Source organism: Pezoporus wallicus, unplaced genomic scaffold (assembly GCF_028554395.1).
Source record: "Pezoporus wallicus isolate ANWC-B61680 ecotype Strahan unplaced genomic scaffold, APGP_CSIRO_Pwel_v1 contig_11009, whole genome shotgun sequence".
Taxonomy (NCBI): domain Eukaryota; kingdom Metazoa; phylum Chordata; class Aves; order Psittaciformes; family Psittacidae; genus Pezoporus; species Pezoporus wallicus.
This window is the reverse complement of record NW_026637281.1, coordinates 11,696-30,847: the sequence shown is the minus strand read 5'-3', so window position 1 is coordinate 30,847 and position 19,152 is coordinate 11,696. Positions and strand designations below refer to the sequence as shown.

At 49.2% G+C, this 19,152-nt stretch overlaps 2 protein-coding genes across 4 annotated transcripts; both read right to left on the bottom strand.

Annotated features, from left to right (window-relative positions):
• Positions 1-1,172: 1,172 nt before the first annotated feature.
• Positions 1,173-3,647, bottom strand: LOC130596735 (sterile alpha motif domain-containing protein 12-like). 3 transcript variants are annotated; one of them, XM_057404657.1, is made up of 4 exons: positions 3,287-3,647; positions 2,425-2,523; positions 1,577-1,838; positions 1,173-1,494 (listed from the first exon to the last, which is right to left on the bottom strand). In XM_057404657.1, the coding sequence occupies exons 2-4, from the start codon at positions 2,482-2,484 to the stop codon at positions 1,490-1,492; spliced, it is 327 nt and encodes a 108-aa protein (XP_057260640.1). In that variant the 5' UTR covers positions 2,485-2,523; positions 3,287-3,647; the 3' UTR covers positions 1,173-1,489. The 3 variants fall into 3 exon arrangements, with proteins under 3 accessions (XP_057260640.1, XP_057260641.1, XP_057260642.1); XM_057404658.1 differs by having other exon boundaries at positions 1,577-1,835; XM_057404659.1 differs by lacking the exon at positions 3,287-3,647 and having other exon boundaries at positions 1,577-1,835; positions 2,425-2,558.
• Positions 3,648-4,259: 612 nt separating this feature from the next.
• On the bottom strand, positions 4,260-18,257 carry HADHB (hydroxyacyl-CoA dehydrogenase trifunctional multienzyme complex subunit beta). The gene is made up of 15 exons (XM_057404653.1): positions 17,958-18,257; positions 17,551-17,592; positions 15,628-15,724; positions 14,977-15,021; positions 13,428-13,527; positions 12,149-12,236; positions 11,411-11,598; positions 10,229-10,409; positions 9,176-9,297; positions 7,647-7,726; positions 7,510-7,557; positions 7,030-7,117; positions 6,106-6,180; positions 5,482-5,646; positions 4,260-4,851 (listed from the first exon to the last, which is right to left on the bottom strand). Exons 1-15 carry the CDS (start codon positions 18,022-18,024, stop codon positions 4,816-4,818), a joined length of 1,422 nt encoding a protein of 473 aa, XP_057260636.1. The 5' UTR covers positions 18,025-18,257; the 3' UTR covers positions 4,260-4,815.
• Positions 18,258-19,152: the final 895 nt, after the last annotated feature.

The window sequence follows — 19,152 nt, the reverse complement described above, 5'->3', positions numbered from 1 at the left end:
GGGCCTGGAGGAACCTGGCCTAGTGGAAGGTGTCCCTGCCCATGGCAGGGGGTTGGAACTGGATGAGCTTTTAGATGAGCTTCCAACCCAAATCATTCCAAGATCCCAACTAGCCAGCATTCCTTCCACTCCATGTGTTTTGTGCTGGTTTTGCACCGCAGCCATTCGGGGCACCCAATGGGCTCCCACGGGTGAGGTCTCTGCAGCAGAAGGGAGTTCCTCTGCCCCTGTGGGACCCCTCCTATGGGCTGCCTAAGGCGAGCAGTCTCTTGCTCCAGGCTCGGCCAAGCGTGGGTCAGGCCCTGGTGGCAGCCTGTAGCCTGTGCTTTTCTGTATCCCTCCAGCTGCCCGGTGGGATATGCTCCAGCCCCACTGGCACTGGTCCAGGAGCGCTGGAAGCCCCCCGTGGCTGGTTCCTGCAGGAAGAGAGAAGTGAGGCTTTTTGTATGAAAACACATGAGCCTGAGGAGCCAATTCAATTTTGTGGGCTGTCTGAGCCCTTTCCAGGAAGGGATTTTATTCCCGGGAAACAGAATGCCCATTTCACAAGCCAGGGTGAAAAACAAAGTAAACTTTCAACCTGCACTAAGGGTTGCACTAAGATAAGCAGAGACCAGACTGTGCCCTGTCCCTCAGCTCAACAGGGCTGCTCGCTCAGCTCCCACCACGTTTTCCAGCACAGGATGCAAGGATAGATAGTGCCAGTACCAGGATCCAGGGTGCCAGACCACAGGGGTCCACACAGGATGCAGCCAGACCCTTGGACCACATGAGACTTCTGAGACCACAGCAGGGTAGTGTGGGAGGAAGGAGTGCTCGCCCCAGTCTTCTTCCCTGGAGAATCGGGTCCTGGGGATGGATCCTGCCCTGCAGTTCACAGCCAGCCCTTTGCACCAGTGCAGAAGTTCAGGGCCAGGAAAATACCAGGGCAGAGGAGGCTGCAGCCTCCCTGTCCTGGGCTGTGGCAGGGTGGGTTTGGGCTTTCAGACCTTTTCTAAGTCCTCAGAGTGGGGACCCCTCTGTACTTACCAGGACAGTGTTTATTGAGACCAGTTCTGGGCTGGGCACTGCTGCCCTGCTCCTGCCAGCCCCAGGGTACCGAGGAGACAGGTTTCCCCTACACAGCAACCTGGGAACTTGTCCCCTATGCTCTATACCACAGACAGACAGACAGACTGGAGGGTCACTCCTGGGGCCGGACTGCCTCATGGTTGCAGCAGGATCCGGGGGGGCTGGTAGGGTGCCCCCAGCATGCCAGAGCCGATAGGACCCCATGGGAGCTGGCAGCCACCCTTCAACTCATGCCACCCTGGGCCCGGTGGCCACCTCTTCCAGCCAGATTTGGTCTTCTCCAGGGGGAACACAGTCACCTCAAGGTTCCCTCCAGCACCGCTCCTGCATCAAGTGCTCAGTCCCAGCTGCTGCTTTGTCCTCCCATGGCATCACCTCTCCTCCTGCAGTCTCCAGGACATCCGCAGCGACATTGTCTTCACTCTGAGGAGAGGTGACAATGACCACCATCCACCCAGGGAACCAGTGCTCCCCCCCAACCCACATATGGAGTGGGGATGCTCACGGCCAACAATGCTCAGCAGCTCCTCGACCTCCTGCTCCAGCCGCAGTTGCAGCAGCTCCCGCAGCAGCTCCCAGCGCCGGCTCCGCGGGGTCACCCCCATGCGCCGCAGGGTCCCCTCCGTCAGCCGCAGCAGGACCCGGCCCGAGACGTCGTGCTCATGTGCCAGCTCCACCAGCTCCCTGGCCCCGCTGTGTGCAGCCAGCCAGGCACCAGCCTCCGCCACAGTCCACTGCGCCACCGGGCGCTGCTTCTCCTCCGACTCCTGCAGCGGGAGGACAGGGTGAGCTGGGATGTTCCCTTGTTCCCTCGTCCTCTGGCCTCTCCCCCATGGGAACTACAGAGTCAAGCTACCTCCTCCATAGAATCACAGAATGGTTTGGGTTGGAAAGGACCTTAAAGCTCATCCAGTTCCAACCCCTGCCACAGGCAGGGACACCTTCCACTAGACCAGGCTGTTCCAAGCCCTGTCCAACCTGGCCTTGAACACTGCCAGGGATGGGGCAGCCACAGCTTCTCTGGGCAACCTGTGCCAGGGTCTCACCATCCTCATAGGGAAGAACTTCTGCCTAAGAGCTCATCTCAATCTCCCCACTGCCAGTTTAAGGTCACTCTCCTTTGTCCTGTCCCTACAGGCCCTTGTCAAAAGTTTCTCCACATGTGTCCATACCACAGTCCCCTCTACCCACTCTGAACGTGACCCTCAGTCCCATCCCCGCACTGATGCTGATGGCTGCACCTGCATCCCCATCCTCCACCCATGGGGACCCCCCATCCTCCACTGTGGGGGTACCCCAGCCACAGGTATCTTTGGGGTGTCTCCTGTCCCCCAAGCCCCTGCCCATGCTCACCTCAGCCATCAGGCACTCCTCCAGCGATGCCTCAGCCCCATCCTGCACCCCAGTGTCCATGCAGGGTAGCGGGCAGGGCACAGGGGGAGCTCAGGCTTCCTGCAAACAGGGCTTCATCAGACAGGATGCCTGTGACTTGCCTCCCAAATCCTGCCAGCCAAATACCCCCGCAGTGCCCCACCATGGCAAAGCACCCTATCCCATGGTCCCTGCGCACCACCGCAGGTGGTGCAGCATCCACCAGGGGCATGCAGGTGAGGGTGACCATCCTCTTCCATGCCACCTGCTCCATGCCCCACAGCAGAATGGGGCTGCTCATCCAGGTTCCAGTGAGGGACTGTGGCAAATCCCCACAGCCCATCGCATGCCACATGGGCATGCAGAGCCCGGCACACCCAGGAGGTGAGATCAGCCCTGGCTTGCCCCTTTCACTCACACTGCGAGCCCAAGGGGGACACACTAGCAAGGCACAGCTTCCCCAGGCCAGCCAGGGCCCCTTCCCCTTCCTTACCCCTTCCTCCTCACCACCTTCCACCTCGCACCTCCACCCCAGGTCAGTGCCAAACACACGGAGAGCGAAAGAAACCTTTGCCCTGACCCTGCTTCAGCATGACCTGCATGCCCCAGCAGCCCAGTTCTGCCTAGCATGCAGCACTCCTGGGCTGCGAGGGGCACCCCAACACAGGGAACAGAGGGTCAGACCCCTGCCTGGTTGGAAAAGAGCAGAGCTGGGCTCCATCTGTACCAAGGGCCAGAGAAGGAGCGCTGTAAAGGTGTTCTCCATGTCCCCTCTCCCAGCTCTCTGCAGCCAATCCACCCCATTTGCCCCAGCACCTTCTCTGCACAGACAGGACGGACGCACCAGAGCGGCTTCACCTATGATGAGGATGGTGGCGGCAGCGAGGGTCCTGGTGCACGATGAGGTGGCAGGAGAGACACTGGGAGCGCAGGCGGAGGAGCAGGATGAACCTCGATGATGAGTCACAGCATGAAGGCCAGCAGCCCTGCCCCACTGAACATGCAGGAACCCAGCCACCGCCTGCAACAGGCCACAGCACAGCCCCGGAGGTGGATTAAATCCTCCAAGAGAACTGTGGAAATGAGCCACTCTGGAACAGACAACATCCAAATGGGGCCACAGCGCTGCCTGGGCTGCCCCAGGACACAGCAACACGCATTCACCTGAGCTGTGGAAACATTTCACACTGTATCAGCTCACCTCCCAGCCCAAACAGCACATAAGCCTTGGCTCCCTGAAGCAACCCCATCCACAGCACTTCCCCAGCACAGCCACAGCAGCACCCCGCCCCGGACTGGTAGTAGGGCAATCACCCCCCATGCACCTACTGCTGCAGATAGGCTAATGTCCACATCAGCAAAGCAAGCAGCTACATGGGGTTATGTTATCTTGAAAGACACATACAGAAGGGAACAGGCCCCTTCACACTTCAACCAGGCAGTTCCTGATTGCCTCCTTTACCCACCATCCACGCAGCTCCCACTTGCTCCCATAGCCACCTCCCAGTACAAGATTCCCACTGCAGCACGAGATTTCCAGCCAGGAAGAAGCCAGAACCACCCACTGTTACGCCTGTCCCTTATCTCGGGTGTGCCTCCCCCACTGCTGAATCTCAACCGTGTCAGATGCTGGCAGGGTGAGATCATGAGAAGCAAGCCACCAAAACATGCTCAAAAGCGTCTCTTCTTATGATTCACTGGGTCGGAGTTCAGAGCCGCTATCTCCCATTTCGGAAAGCGGTCACCTCATAGCACATCTCCCACAGAAATCAGCCCCAACCTGTGTCAGGTGAGGGAAGGAAGTTAAAAAGCCAGACTATTTTATTTCCTGATTTATTGTGGTTAACATCAGCAACACTCATTTGTTCAGAAGTGATTTGCTAATTCCAGTGCTGTCTGGACATCACGCAGCAAACCTCCTCCTTCAAAACCAGGCCAGCCAACTCAGCCTGAACCCATTCCTGAAAACAGCCGTTACTCCCCAGATTAATTCCACCTAAGCCCACCGATCTCCAGTACCTTCCATTCTCCTTATTCCCAAACTTAATCCTCCCTACATGGCTTTGGAATCATCCCTCTTCTCCACAGGGGGAGAAATCACACTTACTGAAGAGCTGCATTAGGAATCACAGAGGTTACAATGAGCCACAAGAGGCTAAAAGCTACCTTAACTTTTACTCTCCAGGAAGTGGAATATTTCTTAGAGTGCATTCATTAGTTGAAAATTACCAGCTGAGTAGCTAGAAGGGATTTATTTATAAAGGCCACCAAAAACCCTTTCTGAGAAGGATTGTAGGATGTTTTATTAGTGCATTGAAATGGCATTGCCAGGCACAGGATGGATGAATACCCACTCAGCAGCCCCTTGTCCCACTACTGAGGGTAAAGCTCCACTAACATCGCATGGCCCTGGAAGGAGAGAGAAAGACAAGGAATGGTCACAGAAAAGACTAACCATCACAGACATGCTCACGATGGGAGATTCCATCTCCTGAACACCTTAACATAAAAGGGGAGATGAAAATCCAGCACTGGCTCACTGAAAGGATTCTGCCAACAGCAGTTTGATGGCTTTGGGACAGCACAGCTGCTCCAGGCTGGGAAAGGAACCGGAGTACCGCCCAGCCAATGCATCAGGCCGTCCCAAGGGCCAGGCTAGGAACACCAGCACCTCGGGATACAGAGCACCAGCTATGCCAGGTCCCTGTGGAAGTGCCACCAGTCACTGCAGCATGCACCAGGCTCCCATCCAAAGGCCCACAAGCTGTAGGTAGAGTCTCACCCCCATTTTTCTAGTTAAGTTCTTTCTTCCCAAAGTGAGAAGAATGACATTCACAAACCCCAACTGATGATTCTGAGCTGGGCTGGAGAGTCTCTAAAGAGGAATGAGGCAGAGGGAGCCCACTGAACAGAGCCAGAGGGTGTCAAGGACACCCAGTGCCACCTGGTGTGCCAAGACAGGATTTCACAGCACCACCAGGATCAGAAATGCGGCTAGCTCTCCAGAGGGAACAGTGCCTGACCCCAAAGCATCATTACCTGCCCTCCCGCTGCACAGGCAGCAACCAGGCCGTACTGTCCTCCCTCCTTCTTCAACCTGTGAGCAGCAGTCATGACCAGCCGGCATCCAGTGGCAGCGAAAGGATGGCCCAGTGACAGGGAACCACCCCAAGTATTGAACTTCTCCAGAGGAGGGGCTCCAACCTGTGAGGACACACACCATCACCTGCCTGCATGGAGGCTGCCTGACCTACTCCTAACACCACCAAACCTCCGACAGCCCAGGCTGCCCTACAAAGTGTCTGTTGCCATGTACAAGAGCCTGAAGACAGGACAAAGCTGTGCTAAAGGCTTTGCCACCTCACCTGCGGCCCAGCAGAGATACTCCAGACTCTCAGAAAGCATGCAGGAGGACTGGCCCCCTCCCACTGTCTTTAATTCCCATCTCCAATAATTTCTATTATGACTTTAGACCTCCACCTCCCACTGACAATGGAAATGCCATCACTCCCAGAGAAACTGATCACATCGGGATTTGCTAAGCAAGAAGGGACACTACAAAAGCTGAGCTCTGCAGCACCACACACCCTCCTGCAACAAGGGACTCAATAAATCCTCAAGTTAAACTAAACTGAAGATAGAAGTGTCCCGATTGTGTCTTACCTTCGACTTCCTGCCCATGTAGTTTTGTGCAAACCAGTCTGAATCCATAGCCTTCAGGTTAGCCAGGATCTGCCCCTGAAAGAGAGGGAGCGTGACAGTAACAAGAACGGGCAGGCTCTGAAGAAAACCTACGGGCAGCGCTTACCAAGCGTGAGATATCCCAGGACTTGCTACGATCACTAAACTAACACAGCCAAATACAGGCTCAGCCTGTTAATGTCAGCTCCACCTTTGCTAGAGAAAGATGCCATCCAGTAAATGAGCCACCTCTCCATGGTAACACAGATTCCCAATCCAATTAGCAGGTGATGTGGTTTCTTTCATCCAAGGGTCTGGGGAATTACAACTATTTTTGCTTATATATTATTTTAGAAGAATCTGTATACCTTTGGTGACTTTAAACAACAAAAGCCTCTCTTAGCATCAATTGTGTCCACATAAAATGCTATATATTTAAAATATATACAGTACTTCTCTTCAGACATGAATGCAGAATTACACCTATGTACGTTTAGTGACGGTCTTATCAAGAGCTTTCACCAACACGAAAGCAGACGTCTACAGAACAGCTTTTTACAGCTGGAGGTATCCTTAGTGCTCCAGCTGTACCAGCTGTACTGTTGTGGTTTAAAAGCCCAGCTGGTAACTCGGAACCACGCAGCCACTCACTCACCCATCTCCTCCTTCCTGCCCCCGCTCCCAGAGGGATGGGGAGGAGAATCGAAAGAATGTAACTCCCACAGGCTGAGATAAGAGCAGCCCAGTAACTACGGTATAACACAAACCACCACTGCTGCCACCAATAATAATAATGATAAGGGAAATAACAAGGGAAGAGAATACAACTGCTCAGCACCCGCTGACCGATACCCAGCCCGACGCAAGCAGTGATCGGATGGGTAGTGCTCTAGGCTCAGTACTTACAGCAAAAGCTTCATGGAATTCAAAGACATCAATATCAGCCATGGTCAGACCCGCCTTCTCCAGCACTTTGGGAGTAGCGTAGGTTGGACTGAAGAGGAGTTAAGAAACAGAAGTCTTACATGAATACATTTCATCACATCATCGCCCCCTTTTTCCACAGCAACCCACGTTACGTTCCCTAGGTCCATGGTACAATTCTCTGCTTGTCTAACCAAAACACAACCCCAAGTAACAACTGCTAGTAACACCACACTGAGATGCCTCCCAGCACACCAGGGTGGGTATGTCTGCCACAGCTGCTCTCCCACATTCGCTGCCTCCCCCTCCCAAGTCACACCTAGCACACCAGCTCTGGCATCTCTGCAAGACAGCCTGAAGATTAACATCTCATGAGACACTTCACAAAAGAAGACACGTGATGACAAGTCAAGGCTGCTGGGCTAGTACAGACTATTAGGGCTTCTGAGCATCAGTACCTACCCCAGTAGCAGCTGGTCCTTTGGATCTTGGGACACATACACGAAGTCCCTACACAGGAGAAATGCTATTAGTAACAGAAAGAGGAGGAGACAGAAGCGAGAGCAGACGTCAGAGGCCATGCAGAGCAGGCTTTTTACCTTAGGTAGGCCTTTGGTTTGTAGCCCAGCGCCAGAGCCTTCTCCTCAGACATAAGCAGAACTGCTGAAGCACCATCCGTCTGAAAGAGGCAGACAAGAGTGAGGTCTCTGCCTGAAGAACTAGCACACTCTGCACCCAAAGGCAGCCTGACAGCCCTCCTGCAGAGCAGTTGGCAGGACAGGACCTGATGTTACGAGGGCTTCCAGGACTTCCCCCATGTCTGCATAAGTGAGCTGATAGACGGGTGTGTGGATGGAACACGACATTAGCACACACAGTGCTGAAGCATTTCCTTACAGTCAAAACCCACACAGAGGTGCCTAGAAGCCCTTGCCAGTCTTATGGACAAGCTGGTTATCCCACCCACCCGTTCACCTGGCTCCATCCCAAACCCAGAGTATAATTCCGGGATGACACAAGCCACAGGCTCACCACGTTGCAAAAGTGAACATCACAGCTTTGGCACGCAGTGGCCAAATTAATTTCTGGGATAAGAGCCTCAGCTGCCTACAGACTGGCAGCAAGAGCACACCAACAGCATTTCAGCTGCTCCTGCACCAAGGTTGCAGCCTCACCAGGCTTATGCAAGTCCCCAGAACCACTAAGGAGTAAATAGCATTGCTGCTGAAAGGGCCCCAGTAGTAGTTACTTTCTTCAAGTGTTGATCAGAAACTGTGAAACAGCCTTTTAAACACATAGAAATCTGATAGGGCTGCAGAGAGGAACAACATAGTCACCTTAAGACCTCAGCTAGAGACTTTCAGTGGCAACCACCTTCTGCCGAGTCTCAGGAACTGGGGCTCAGAAACGCCTCACCTGTCTATCACAACTACCTTAGACTTCAGCACCTAAAAAACCCTTCCTCTAAAAATGCTAAGGAGAGAAAAAGAAGCATATGTGGAAGAGAGTTCATCATAATGGAGAAGGATCCGGGGAGACCTCAGAGCAGCTTCCAGTGCCTAAACTGGCTAACAAGAAACATGGAGGGGGACCTGTAAGGATAGGACAAGGGGGAATGGCTTTAGCCTGACAGAGGGGAGGTTTAGATGAGATCTTAGGAGGAAGTTCTTCCCTGTGAGGGTGGTGAGGCCCTGGCACAGGTTGCCCAGAGAAGCTGTGGCTGCCCTATCCCTCGCAGTGTTCAAGGCCAAGTTGGACAGGGCTTGGAGCAACCTGGTCTAGTGGAAGGTGTCCCTGCCTGTGACAGGGGGTTGGAACTGGATGAGCTTTAAGGTCTCTTCCAACTCAAATCACTCTATGACTGAAAAAAAAACAATTATCTCATGAAAACTGATTCATCAAAAATATAATGAATCCTCATGAAGCAGTTACAGAAAGCAAACAGGTTAAGACAGACCAAACCTTCTGGGGTTTACTCATTACTCATTTAAAAACAAAAAATCCAAGTTCACCAAAGGAAAAAACTCTTTCCCACAGGTTACAGCAACTTATCTACATGCCTGTGTGAAGCAGATGGTAACCTGGAGACTTTTCCCCACAGGCTCACAGTGATGAAAACATGCATTACCAGGAAGGAGGAGTTGGCAGGTGTGACGGTTCCATAGGGCTTGACAAAAGCCGGCTTCAGCTTGCCCATCTGCTCCAATGAGGAAGGACGGATCCCATTATCTTTGGTAACTGTTTCTTTGCCTGTTGATGAAAAATAAGAAACATTATTTCAACTATGAAAGTCAGCAACACACATGAATTTGCACATCAGTGGGAGTCTGTGGCAGGAGAATTCAGAAAACTGCTTTTTATGACAACTGGGAGAAGGAAAAAAAAAGGAAATTCCATCAATCCATTTATGGTATTACCATAAATTCCTAATTTTAGTATAAAGATTATAACCAACAGTCTACAAAAGTAAGATCTTTCTAGGAAACTAATTATGGTGCAAAAGTGCCCCAAATGAGCAGGTATGATAGAATCACAGAAGGTTTGGGTTGGAAGAGACCCTAAAGCTCATCCAGTTCCAATCCCCTACAATGAGCAGTGACACCTTCCGCTAGACCAGGTTGCTCCAAGCCCTGTCCAGCCTGGCATTGAACACTGCCAGGGATGGGGCAGCCACAGCTTCTCTGGGCAACCTGGGCCTGGGCCTCACCACCCTCACAGTAAGGACCTTCTTCCTAATATGAGGAAGTTGAACCAACTGGGTAGGAAGTTGGTTTCAGCTCTCCCTACCCCGTCCCTGATTCAGCAGACCAAGATTTTACTGGGTTTTCCATTTGTTGTTAATAGCTTAGCATATAAAGATGGGTTCTCTCTCCTGACTGGAAGAGCAGGGGGATTCTTGGTCCCACTACCCTGATCTTCCACGCTCTATCACCCTATTAGCATGGATAGGAGGTGGCTGCAACAAAATTTAGATGCGTAAGGATATGTTTATATATTTAGACGTGTGTTTAGAAACATGCTCCTATGTCAGTAGTTTTCCTGGGAGAAACAGCAGAGAGTTAAAATCCATACTGGATTCACAGAGCATTATGAATCTGGTCCCAGTACTTCCCCTCCTTTTCTAAATAAAGTATTACTTCATTGGATTAGTGCATGCTAGCAATGAAATGTGCAGTTTTACCTGGCACTTTGAAGGGTACCACATCCACTAGCATCCCTCCATCCTGGGCTTTCTTAGCTAGTGTGTGTGAACGGAGGGCATATTCATCCTGCTCCAAACGGGATATGGCAAAGGCAGCAGCCAAACGATCAGCAGAGTGCCCCATGGTCTCACTGGTGGAGAACTCTGCCACAGCTGGAAGCTACAGAACAGAAAAATTAAGTTAGCCATCATAAACACCCATCCCTGGGCAATGGAGTTCAAATGTTGGTTAATCATAGAATCCTAGAATACCAGGTGGGAAGGGACCAGACTTTTTGGGCTAAGGTGAAACACCACATCCTGAGATCTTAAAACTCCTTGTCAAATACCTCCTTGAGCAAAACCAGGTGATTTCAGTTTCTTCCAGTAGCACACAAGAAACCCCTGCATGCATTTAAGCCTGTTTTTATATCTACTCAGACTTTGGATCTCTGCTGTGTGTACACTCTGCTTCCCGTGCTCCTGCTAAAGGCAGCCCAGACACAAGCAGTTTTATTGTGGTAAGGAGGGAAGTGCTTCCCCTTCCCATCTTCACCATGATGTAATTCACCTCTCTCATGACCTCTAAGACAGAAAAGAGTGGCTCCCTCTGTAGCAGAGTCCTGACATTAATTAACCATCAGACTCCCGTGCCCAAATATGGGAGCTAAACACATGAAGTACCTGGCAAGATTTGGCCAGGAACAGTATTCATAAAGGCATATTTAAGGTGCATTAATCAAAGGGTTTTATTAATACACTAAGGATATTCCTCGCTGATATTAAGCACGTTACCTCTATACCTCTATCTAATAAAGGTCTTCTGAGCCTTTAGGACCCCTGTAAAAGTTTTATATTTACAGGGAAAAGCTTCTGCTTCTGTAGTTTCCCAGCACAGTTCGTCTAGGAGTTGCAGAAGGAAGGAGGTTTTGAAAGATGGTAGGACTACTGAAGACCAACATGTAAGAAGACAAAGACAGGAATGCTATGAGATGCATTAATCAACTGCAGGTTTAACCCGAAGTACAGGACAAAGATCCAATACAGGTGAACCACAGGCAACCACCTTACCCTTTTTAAATCCTCTCTGTTGGGGCTAAATAAATTACCTAAGCCAACCTGTTTTGCACCTCCTTGAGAAACAGTTTAGCTGAGTATCTTAATGCCTGAAAAAAACATTACCTCAGGAGCAAAGTAGTCAGGGCGAATTTTGGATATCACGGCAAGCTTTTGGCCCAAGGTCTTGGCTCGGTTAAGAGTCAGCATTGTCTTCCTCATCTTCCTACTGTGCCGAATGGGAACATCTGACATTAACTCCACACCCCCTGCTACGACAACATCGCACTGGCCAGCTGCAATCATACCCACGCCTGCAGAACAAGACAGAGCTGCCTGTGAGAGCTGCAGGGAGAAGTGACACTGACCCATTAGTGCCTTGGATACTACGTTTTATTTCCTTCAGCCTCTGGCTTTGCCCAGGTTATACAACTCTGCATCACAGTCACTGACCAGGCTGCACAGGCATTTTCTGAATCGTGCTACTTTTGAAACTCTGCTTCTACTTCTCTCTGTCACACAGAGCAGTTGGGAGAAGAGTACACCCAGCATTTTGAGACCGGGTCTCAATTAATTTTTCTCTGTTTAGGCTAAGACAAAGATGAAAGGTGAACTTCCAGATGCAGCCCTTGCCTCCCAAGCTTATCACAGTCACTGAGGAGGGACTACTGCTGAATGCAAAAGGTATCAAGCTGTTGGCAGGTCTACAGCAGACATCTGATTCATAGAATGTTGTTTTTTGAATAAAAAAGCATTCTTCAGATGCTTACTTATACACCCTAAGCACTGCAAGTTAGATGTAGGATATAGAGGAGTTGCTGAGCTCCTCCTCAAACCCACAGCTTGTTCTTCCAGCCAACATACCTGTGGTCATAGCCTGGTTTGAAGAAATACAAGCCATGGTGACTGTATGGGCTGGAGTTTTGTCAGAGAAACCGGCTCCCAAGGCAGCCTACGAGCAACAGAGATTGGCTGTTAAAACCTGCACCTTTTGGTCCACAGGTCAGAGCTACCTCCTGCCCAGCAACACACCTCTGCAGACTAAGCTGAAAATAAGCACACTGAGGTTTCATTCAGCCAGTCCCTGCAGCCGCTCATTCCCTTCCCAGACGCTGGGAACAGGAGATGGCAGCTGCCCAGGCTCTCAATTGCATTATGCAGATGCTGCCCCCCACTAATAAAGAGACAAACTAATCACAGTTTCACACCTCACAATTCCAGTTTTCCAGCTACTTGACATCATTTTTGCTTCACCTTATTTGCTTAAGGCAACACGTGAAAGGATTTTAGACCCCTCAGTACAAGGCACCGTGAGTCATTTTGCACAGCACAGAAAACATTTCCTACAGTTCAGAATGCAGCGTCTTGCTTGACCCAGCTGAGGGCACAGCCTCGCACTGCGGAACTGCTCCCAGCAAGACCTGCCTCAGCTGAGACGTGGCCAACTAGTTTAAAGTTCAACAGTTGTTCCCAAGTTAAAATTATACCGCAGCCTCATCTGACTGGCACATGACCAAAGCAAGTATTTGCATATACAAGGCTAAAATGGAACTAGAGAGCTTCACAACGGCCTCCTTCCAGCCCAGGTTACATCATGGTTTTGTCCAGTTGCAGAGAACAACAGCAGAGGTTTGAGGTTACAGAAAAATCACATGTAACATTACTTCAGCGGAGTGTAATATGCGTGTATAATATGTGAATTTTGTTTTCTGACTGCCAAAGAGAAGAGCAGCTAAGCTATTCCCTTCCAGATCACTCAAGAGCCTCATCTGATCAGCCAAGTAAAATAAATAAATACCAAAATACCACAGTAAAGCAATCTATCACAGCACACTCTGGCCCTCCCAAGTACCTCAGGCAAGGCAGCATTTGAGTCTCATTGGTAATTAAGAGCTGAGTGACCAACAGTCCTTAACAAAACCTTCCCTTTCAGGGAAGAATCAAGCATTAAAATACATTTTGACCTAAGGCAGATTTCAGCAAGAGACAGGATCCCACAGTTATATGACAGACAGAGCTGCACAAGTCTCAAATCACATTTAAATGAACAATAATACTGGAATTTTCTTTTTTGCAAGCATTTTTCATCTTCATACTAGCAGCAGCAATCAGACTCACAGTGGAAATGCTGCACATAACCCACCTCTCTGGCCACATTACTTGTTTTCACCTCCTGGATAACTGTGCCATAAACAATGTAATCCACAACATCCCTTGGGACGCTGGTCCGGTTCAGTAACCCCCTAAGAAGATTACAACAAACAGTATTTGCACCATGTAAGCAATAAACTCATTGCAGCCCTCAGACATCCCCTTTCCAGCAGCTCAGCTGGAGAACAATGCAACAATGGAGCCACGTCAGAAGGAAATCCTGTGTTTATCTGTACTTAATAAAAATGTAACTGACTACAGACTGTAAGTAATCATGGCAATAATATCACTACAAATGATTACAGAATTTAATGAAAACAAATACACTACACCCTTGCCCCTCCCTAAAATGATTGTTAGTATTTTCACCAATTTGGGGTAGTCTGACATCAAAATTAAAGGAAGAGGGCTTTAAGAGATAATAAAGCAAATTAACTTCGATGTAGAAACACCTAAAACTTCAGTAAGGTGCACAGAAAATAAGCAATGTGAAAAGTATTAGAAAACATATTGTATGATTTTACAGAAGATCTCGACAAACAGGCCAGCACAGCAAATCCCACTGCCAGCAGCGATTTGAGGCTCCTGGGATTCAAACGTAGTTTCATGCACTACAAAATACCAAAGAAAGATGAAACTAAAGGCACCCGAAACCTAGAATCCTAGAATGGTTTGGGTTGGAAGGGACCTTAAAGATCACCTAGTCCAACCCCCCCTGCCATGGGCAGGAACACCTTCCGCTAGACCAGGTTGCTCCAAGCCCCTGAAGTCCAACCTGGCCTTGAACACTGCCAGGGCATGGGGCAGCCACAGCTTCTCTGGGCAACCTGGGCCAGGGCCTCACCACCCTCACAGCCAAGAACTTCTGCCTAAGAGCTCATATATATCTCCCCTCGGTCAGTTTAAAGTCATTCCCCTTTTTCCTGCAGCACACTAAAACCCCATCAACATCCAGGGCACAGCCCTCTCGTGTGACTAACACAGTGACTGTCAACCAAATCAGCTCTTTCCTTGGGCCTTGAAATCTCCTTTCCCATGCACCCAGTAAAGCATTCTTTTTAACAGCACTTTGCCTTGCTCCTCAACCAAACACACAGCTAATGGCCTACAGCTTTTGTCAAATCACTCTAGAATGAAAGAGACAGGCAAGATGATAGAATCTGCTTGTTATTCTTTTTGCCATTTAGTTTTCTCTAAATGGTAGGGGGTTTTTTTCAGGTTGGTTTTCCCAAGTACACCTCAACAGACAGTAGCTATGATCTCTGTATTCAGAAAACTACAGAGTTCAAATTAACTAAAATTTGCCAAATAGGAGAACAATGCAACCTCTTTGTAACAAGACACTTTAGCACAAGCCTGTTGTAAGCCCTACTGCTTAAGCCACCTATGAAGGTCATGGTGGACCATGAAAAATGAAGTGCCTGGATGGTATTGTTTAGAGATAAAGCTAGAGCCTTGGCTTTCAAATCTGTTGAAGCTACTGTACCAACACTGGGACCCCAACGAGTTTTCTGGGCCCTTCTACTATTTGATTTACTTACTGCAGTGCTGCTCTTGCTAGGTCATGTGGCATAAGATCCGCATACCTGGAAGTTAGAGAAGGACATACTTAGGGGTGTCAGAAACCAATCCAGAGGTCTGCTTCACTGCAGTAAGCACACATCAGCAGCAAAGAGCTAGTGACATGCCAGAAATGCTCCACTGCACTTGCAATCAAACAGTTCATACCCCAGATTGTGAAGACTCTGTGTATAGGCCACCAGGTAATTGCTGTACTAAAACCACTGAAAAACAGCAGTAACAGAATAAACACTCTTTCCATCCTAAGAGTCAGGTCTGGTCTTAATTCAGCTATGAATCTGGTGGCATAACAGTCTAGGAAGAGTCTACAGCAGGCTCTGTGCTCTGCACATGTCCTGCAATTCTGTGAAATGCATTGCTTTATCTGCTATAGGTTCACCAACAGCTTCCTCTAGACATGCAGCATAAATACTCACTCATACACACGGACAATCTTCTTCAGATCATGTTTTTTCATTAGCTTAAGCTGGAATAACAGTAGCAGCCTGACTTACTGCCACCTCAGTACTTTTAGGCATAATAACTACATTAAAATGAACAAGTCAACCAACTCTTTTCACAGAATATACTATTAATCAAGTCAGCATTTATCTTCTTATTTTCATACTTACGTGGTGCCAGACTGCAAAAATGGAATACGGACACCCTCCACCACAACAATACTCTTCACACCAGTTTTGGCTAAGGTCTTCTTACTCTTAGGCTGGACTGGTAAGAGAAAAGCAATGTTAACACGAATACCAGCAAGCTTAAATTAAGACCCTGTAAAAAGTACTACAAAACTAGGGAAATTAGTCTCTTTTGGTGCATAAGCCATTAGCAGAATAGGTAGGTTACCTGGCTGTAATCTTGTCTCTGGCTAATTATGTGATCTGTGAAAAAAGATTTAAGAACATCCCCCATCAGAAGATGGTACATCCCTCATCAGCAGACTCATCTGCAGCTACACTGAGACAATGGTACTGCTCTCTAGGCACCTAACTCCCCGTCTCTGCTACCACTGACAAGAATATTGCACGAAGCAGTGCCTCTGAAAATGTTGCACAGCTTACAGTACAAATGACGCAGACCAAATTCAAAGTCTGAATAAGATCTCTTGCTTGGGGAGCAGCAAGAACTGCAAAGAGGAACCTACCTTCCATAGTAACTACCTATGTGTGTGCTCTTGCTGCATGGTAAAGGTGAGAAGGCGAGATGATTCAAGGGAAATCAAAACACAGCTCAAGACGTCAACTAGCTTTCACTCTCAGAGGAAAGCAGTAACAAGAGTAGTGTGTATAGTTGCTGTGGGTAACTTGCTACTTCTCCATAACATGTCCGAGCACCTCAGGTTCAAGGTAAAGCATGTCACGACAAAGTGTTGCTCAACAGGCCAGTGCCAGAACTCCTCTGGAGTGATGATTAACAAGGAGTTCAATGAGAATGTCCTAATGCAATCAGGCCTGCAAATCTTAGCAATCGTATATGGCAGCATGGGGGCAGTTTCTTTTCCAAGCAGGTAAAGGATGGAGACACATAAAAGCAAATTAAGTGCAGCTAAATACTTTGCTTAAACAAGTGAGGATGGAACTCTGACACTGCTCTTGTGTAAAGCCAAGAAGATGATGGGGAGCTACTGTCTAGGCCTATTTCCAAAACCCATGCAGCTTACAGCATGTCACCTGAGCAACTCCACCCCAGTGAACCCCAGAATGCTGGATCACCCCAGCCACTAGCTAAGGGCCACAGCTAAAACCCCCTGTAACTGAGTGTGCTGAGTAGCTCTGACAAAACCTGAGCCTCTTACTGGTCTTGCTGAAGTTCAAAGCTAATTCCACAAGTTTCTCCTTGTCAGGGACAATCTTCTCCCCCCTGGGTAAGCGATCTGCTTGTGCCCAGACGGTTTTTACATTCTGAGCTTAGCATCTCAGTTTAAGTTCTAGAAATAGCAAACTGTCAGGTGATGATGGGGCTGAGCTCTGGACTGGGCACAGCTGCTGAGAGTGAGGGGTACGCAGAGGCTGAGAGTATTCTGCTGCAAACAACAGTTTACCTGCAATTTTACTTATTTGCAGCTTTTGTGGAGCATGCAGACTACTTACAGAATCACAGAATGGTTTGGGTAGGAAGTGACCTTCAAGCTCATCCAGTTCCAACCCTCCCTGCCATGGACAGGGACACCTTCCACTAGACCAGGTTGCTCCAAGCCCCATCCAAACATGCCTTGAACACTGCCAGGGATGGGGCAGCCACAGCTTCTCTGGGCAACCTGTGCCAGGGCCTCACCACCCTCACAGCCAAGAACTTCTGCCTAACCTCTAACCTAAATCTCCCCTCTGTCAGTTTAAAGCCATTCCCCCTTGTCCCACAGCTACGCGTCCTTGCCAAAGCACCTCCCCAGTTTTCTTGTTGGCCCCTGGTTCTCCCAGAGTCTTAAGGCAGTCTGCACTGCACTTCTGAGATTCAAATAGAATGAGGCCCTGAAAAAGGAGGCAGCTTTAAAAATTATCTCCTCTAACACAGACCCACTGAGATTCCTAGTGCTTTAACTTTACCTGTGGCTTGTAACGGCAAAGAACAGCTGAGTGATCGAACAACTGAAAAACAAGAAACAAAAAAATAGGGTCTGTCAAGCCTGAAACGTTAAAAACGTTTCTAGTTTCTGTCAGAACTGTTCGAAACATATGATAAGGTCATAGTAAGACAACTGCACCTAAACACCCCTGAGGTATTTCTTAGTTTGCTCACAAAACTAAGACAGTTCATATTACAACATGATGTTCCTCCCACACCTAACGTGGGAACTGACAAATACGGCAACATTGAATTACTTTGAAAAAAGTCATCTCTATGATGACAACAAAACAGAGATTCAGATACAGCATCTGTCTCAAACCCAACACTTAAACCAGAACTGTATGACCTCCCAAGTCAAGCTTTCAATAAATGTAAAGATACTTACAGCCTCTGGCAGCCCATGCTGAGGAAGCAGGGAGGTTCCTGATGGTGTAAGTTAGCATGCAACTCATTTTGCTATGTAGAGGGCTGGAGAAAGGCTGGTATTAGTCCAATCTGGTCTATTCGGAATAGTTTCAAACAATCTGCCTGCTTCACACACAGCTAAAAAGTGAAGAAACAGAAGACACTCCGAGGGCAGCAGCAGGGAGAATTACTTCCTTTTGCACTTTCTGAACTCACAAAGAGCCTGGCTTACGACTGTGGCCTGCAAATGTTCCTGTAAATAAACAGTCACCTCCACAGTGACCCAGCACTGTATGAACAGCAGCCGGCACAGTTTTCAATTCCCCTCCCAGTAACTGTTCCGCCTCTTCCCTACTGGAAAATTGTCCAAGTGCCCAGCTAATCTCGCTGCCAGCGTGACTCTCCTAACATGCTCTCCTTGGCACATTATGCCACTACCCTTCCTTTTAACCTCAGTAACTTCTGTTGTGTATCCCCACGGGAAGCAGAATGAGTTGGTGCCTTTTCGCAAAGCTCATTCCAAAACAGAACTTTCCCTATAAAAAGATCCTTATCTGAAGTTCAGCAGCAGAGATCCAGAAAACAGACTTTCTCACTGCCATTCTTCTCTGAATCAGTTCTCTGCCACAGCACTCTTCCTCCACATGTGCCAGGCTTCTTCCCCACACCAGGCTGAAGATTTTCAGAGAACGGTTTGGGTTAGAAAGGACCTTAAAGCTCATCCAGTTCCAACCCCTGCCACGGGCAGGGACACCTTCCACTAGACCAGGTTACTCCAAGCCCCATCCAACCTGGCCTTGAACACTGCCAGGGATGGGGCAGCCACAGCTTCTCTGGGCAGCCTGTGCCAGGGCCTCACCACCCTCACAGGGAAGAACTTCTTCCTAAAATCCCATCTCAGTCTCCCCTCTGTCAGGTTAAAGCCATTCCCCCTTGTCCTGTCCCTACAGGCCCTTGTCAAAAGCCCCTCTCCAGCTTTCTTGTCAGCCCCTTTAGGCACTGGAAGCTGCTGTAAAGTCTCCTTAGAGCCTTCTCTTCTCCAGGCTGACCAAACCCAAATCTCTGCTCAACCAACAGAACTGCTCCTCTCCAGGTTCCCAAACCAGACCCATTCCCTCACAGCCGCTCTCCTCGTAGCGCTCCCACTGCCATCCCCCGCCCCACGCTGTCCCCCG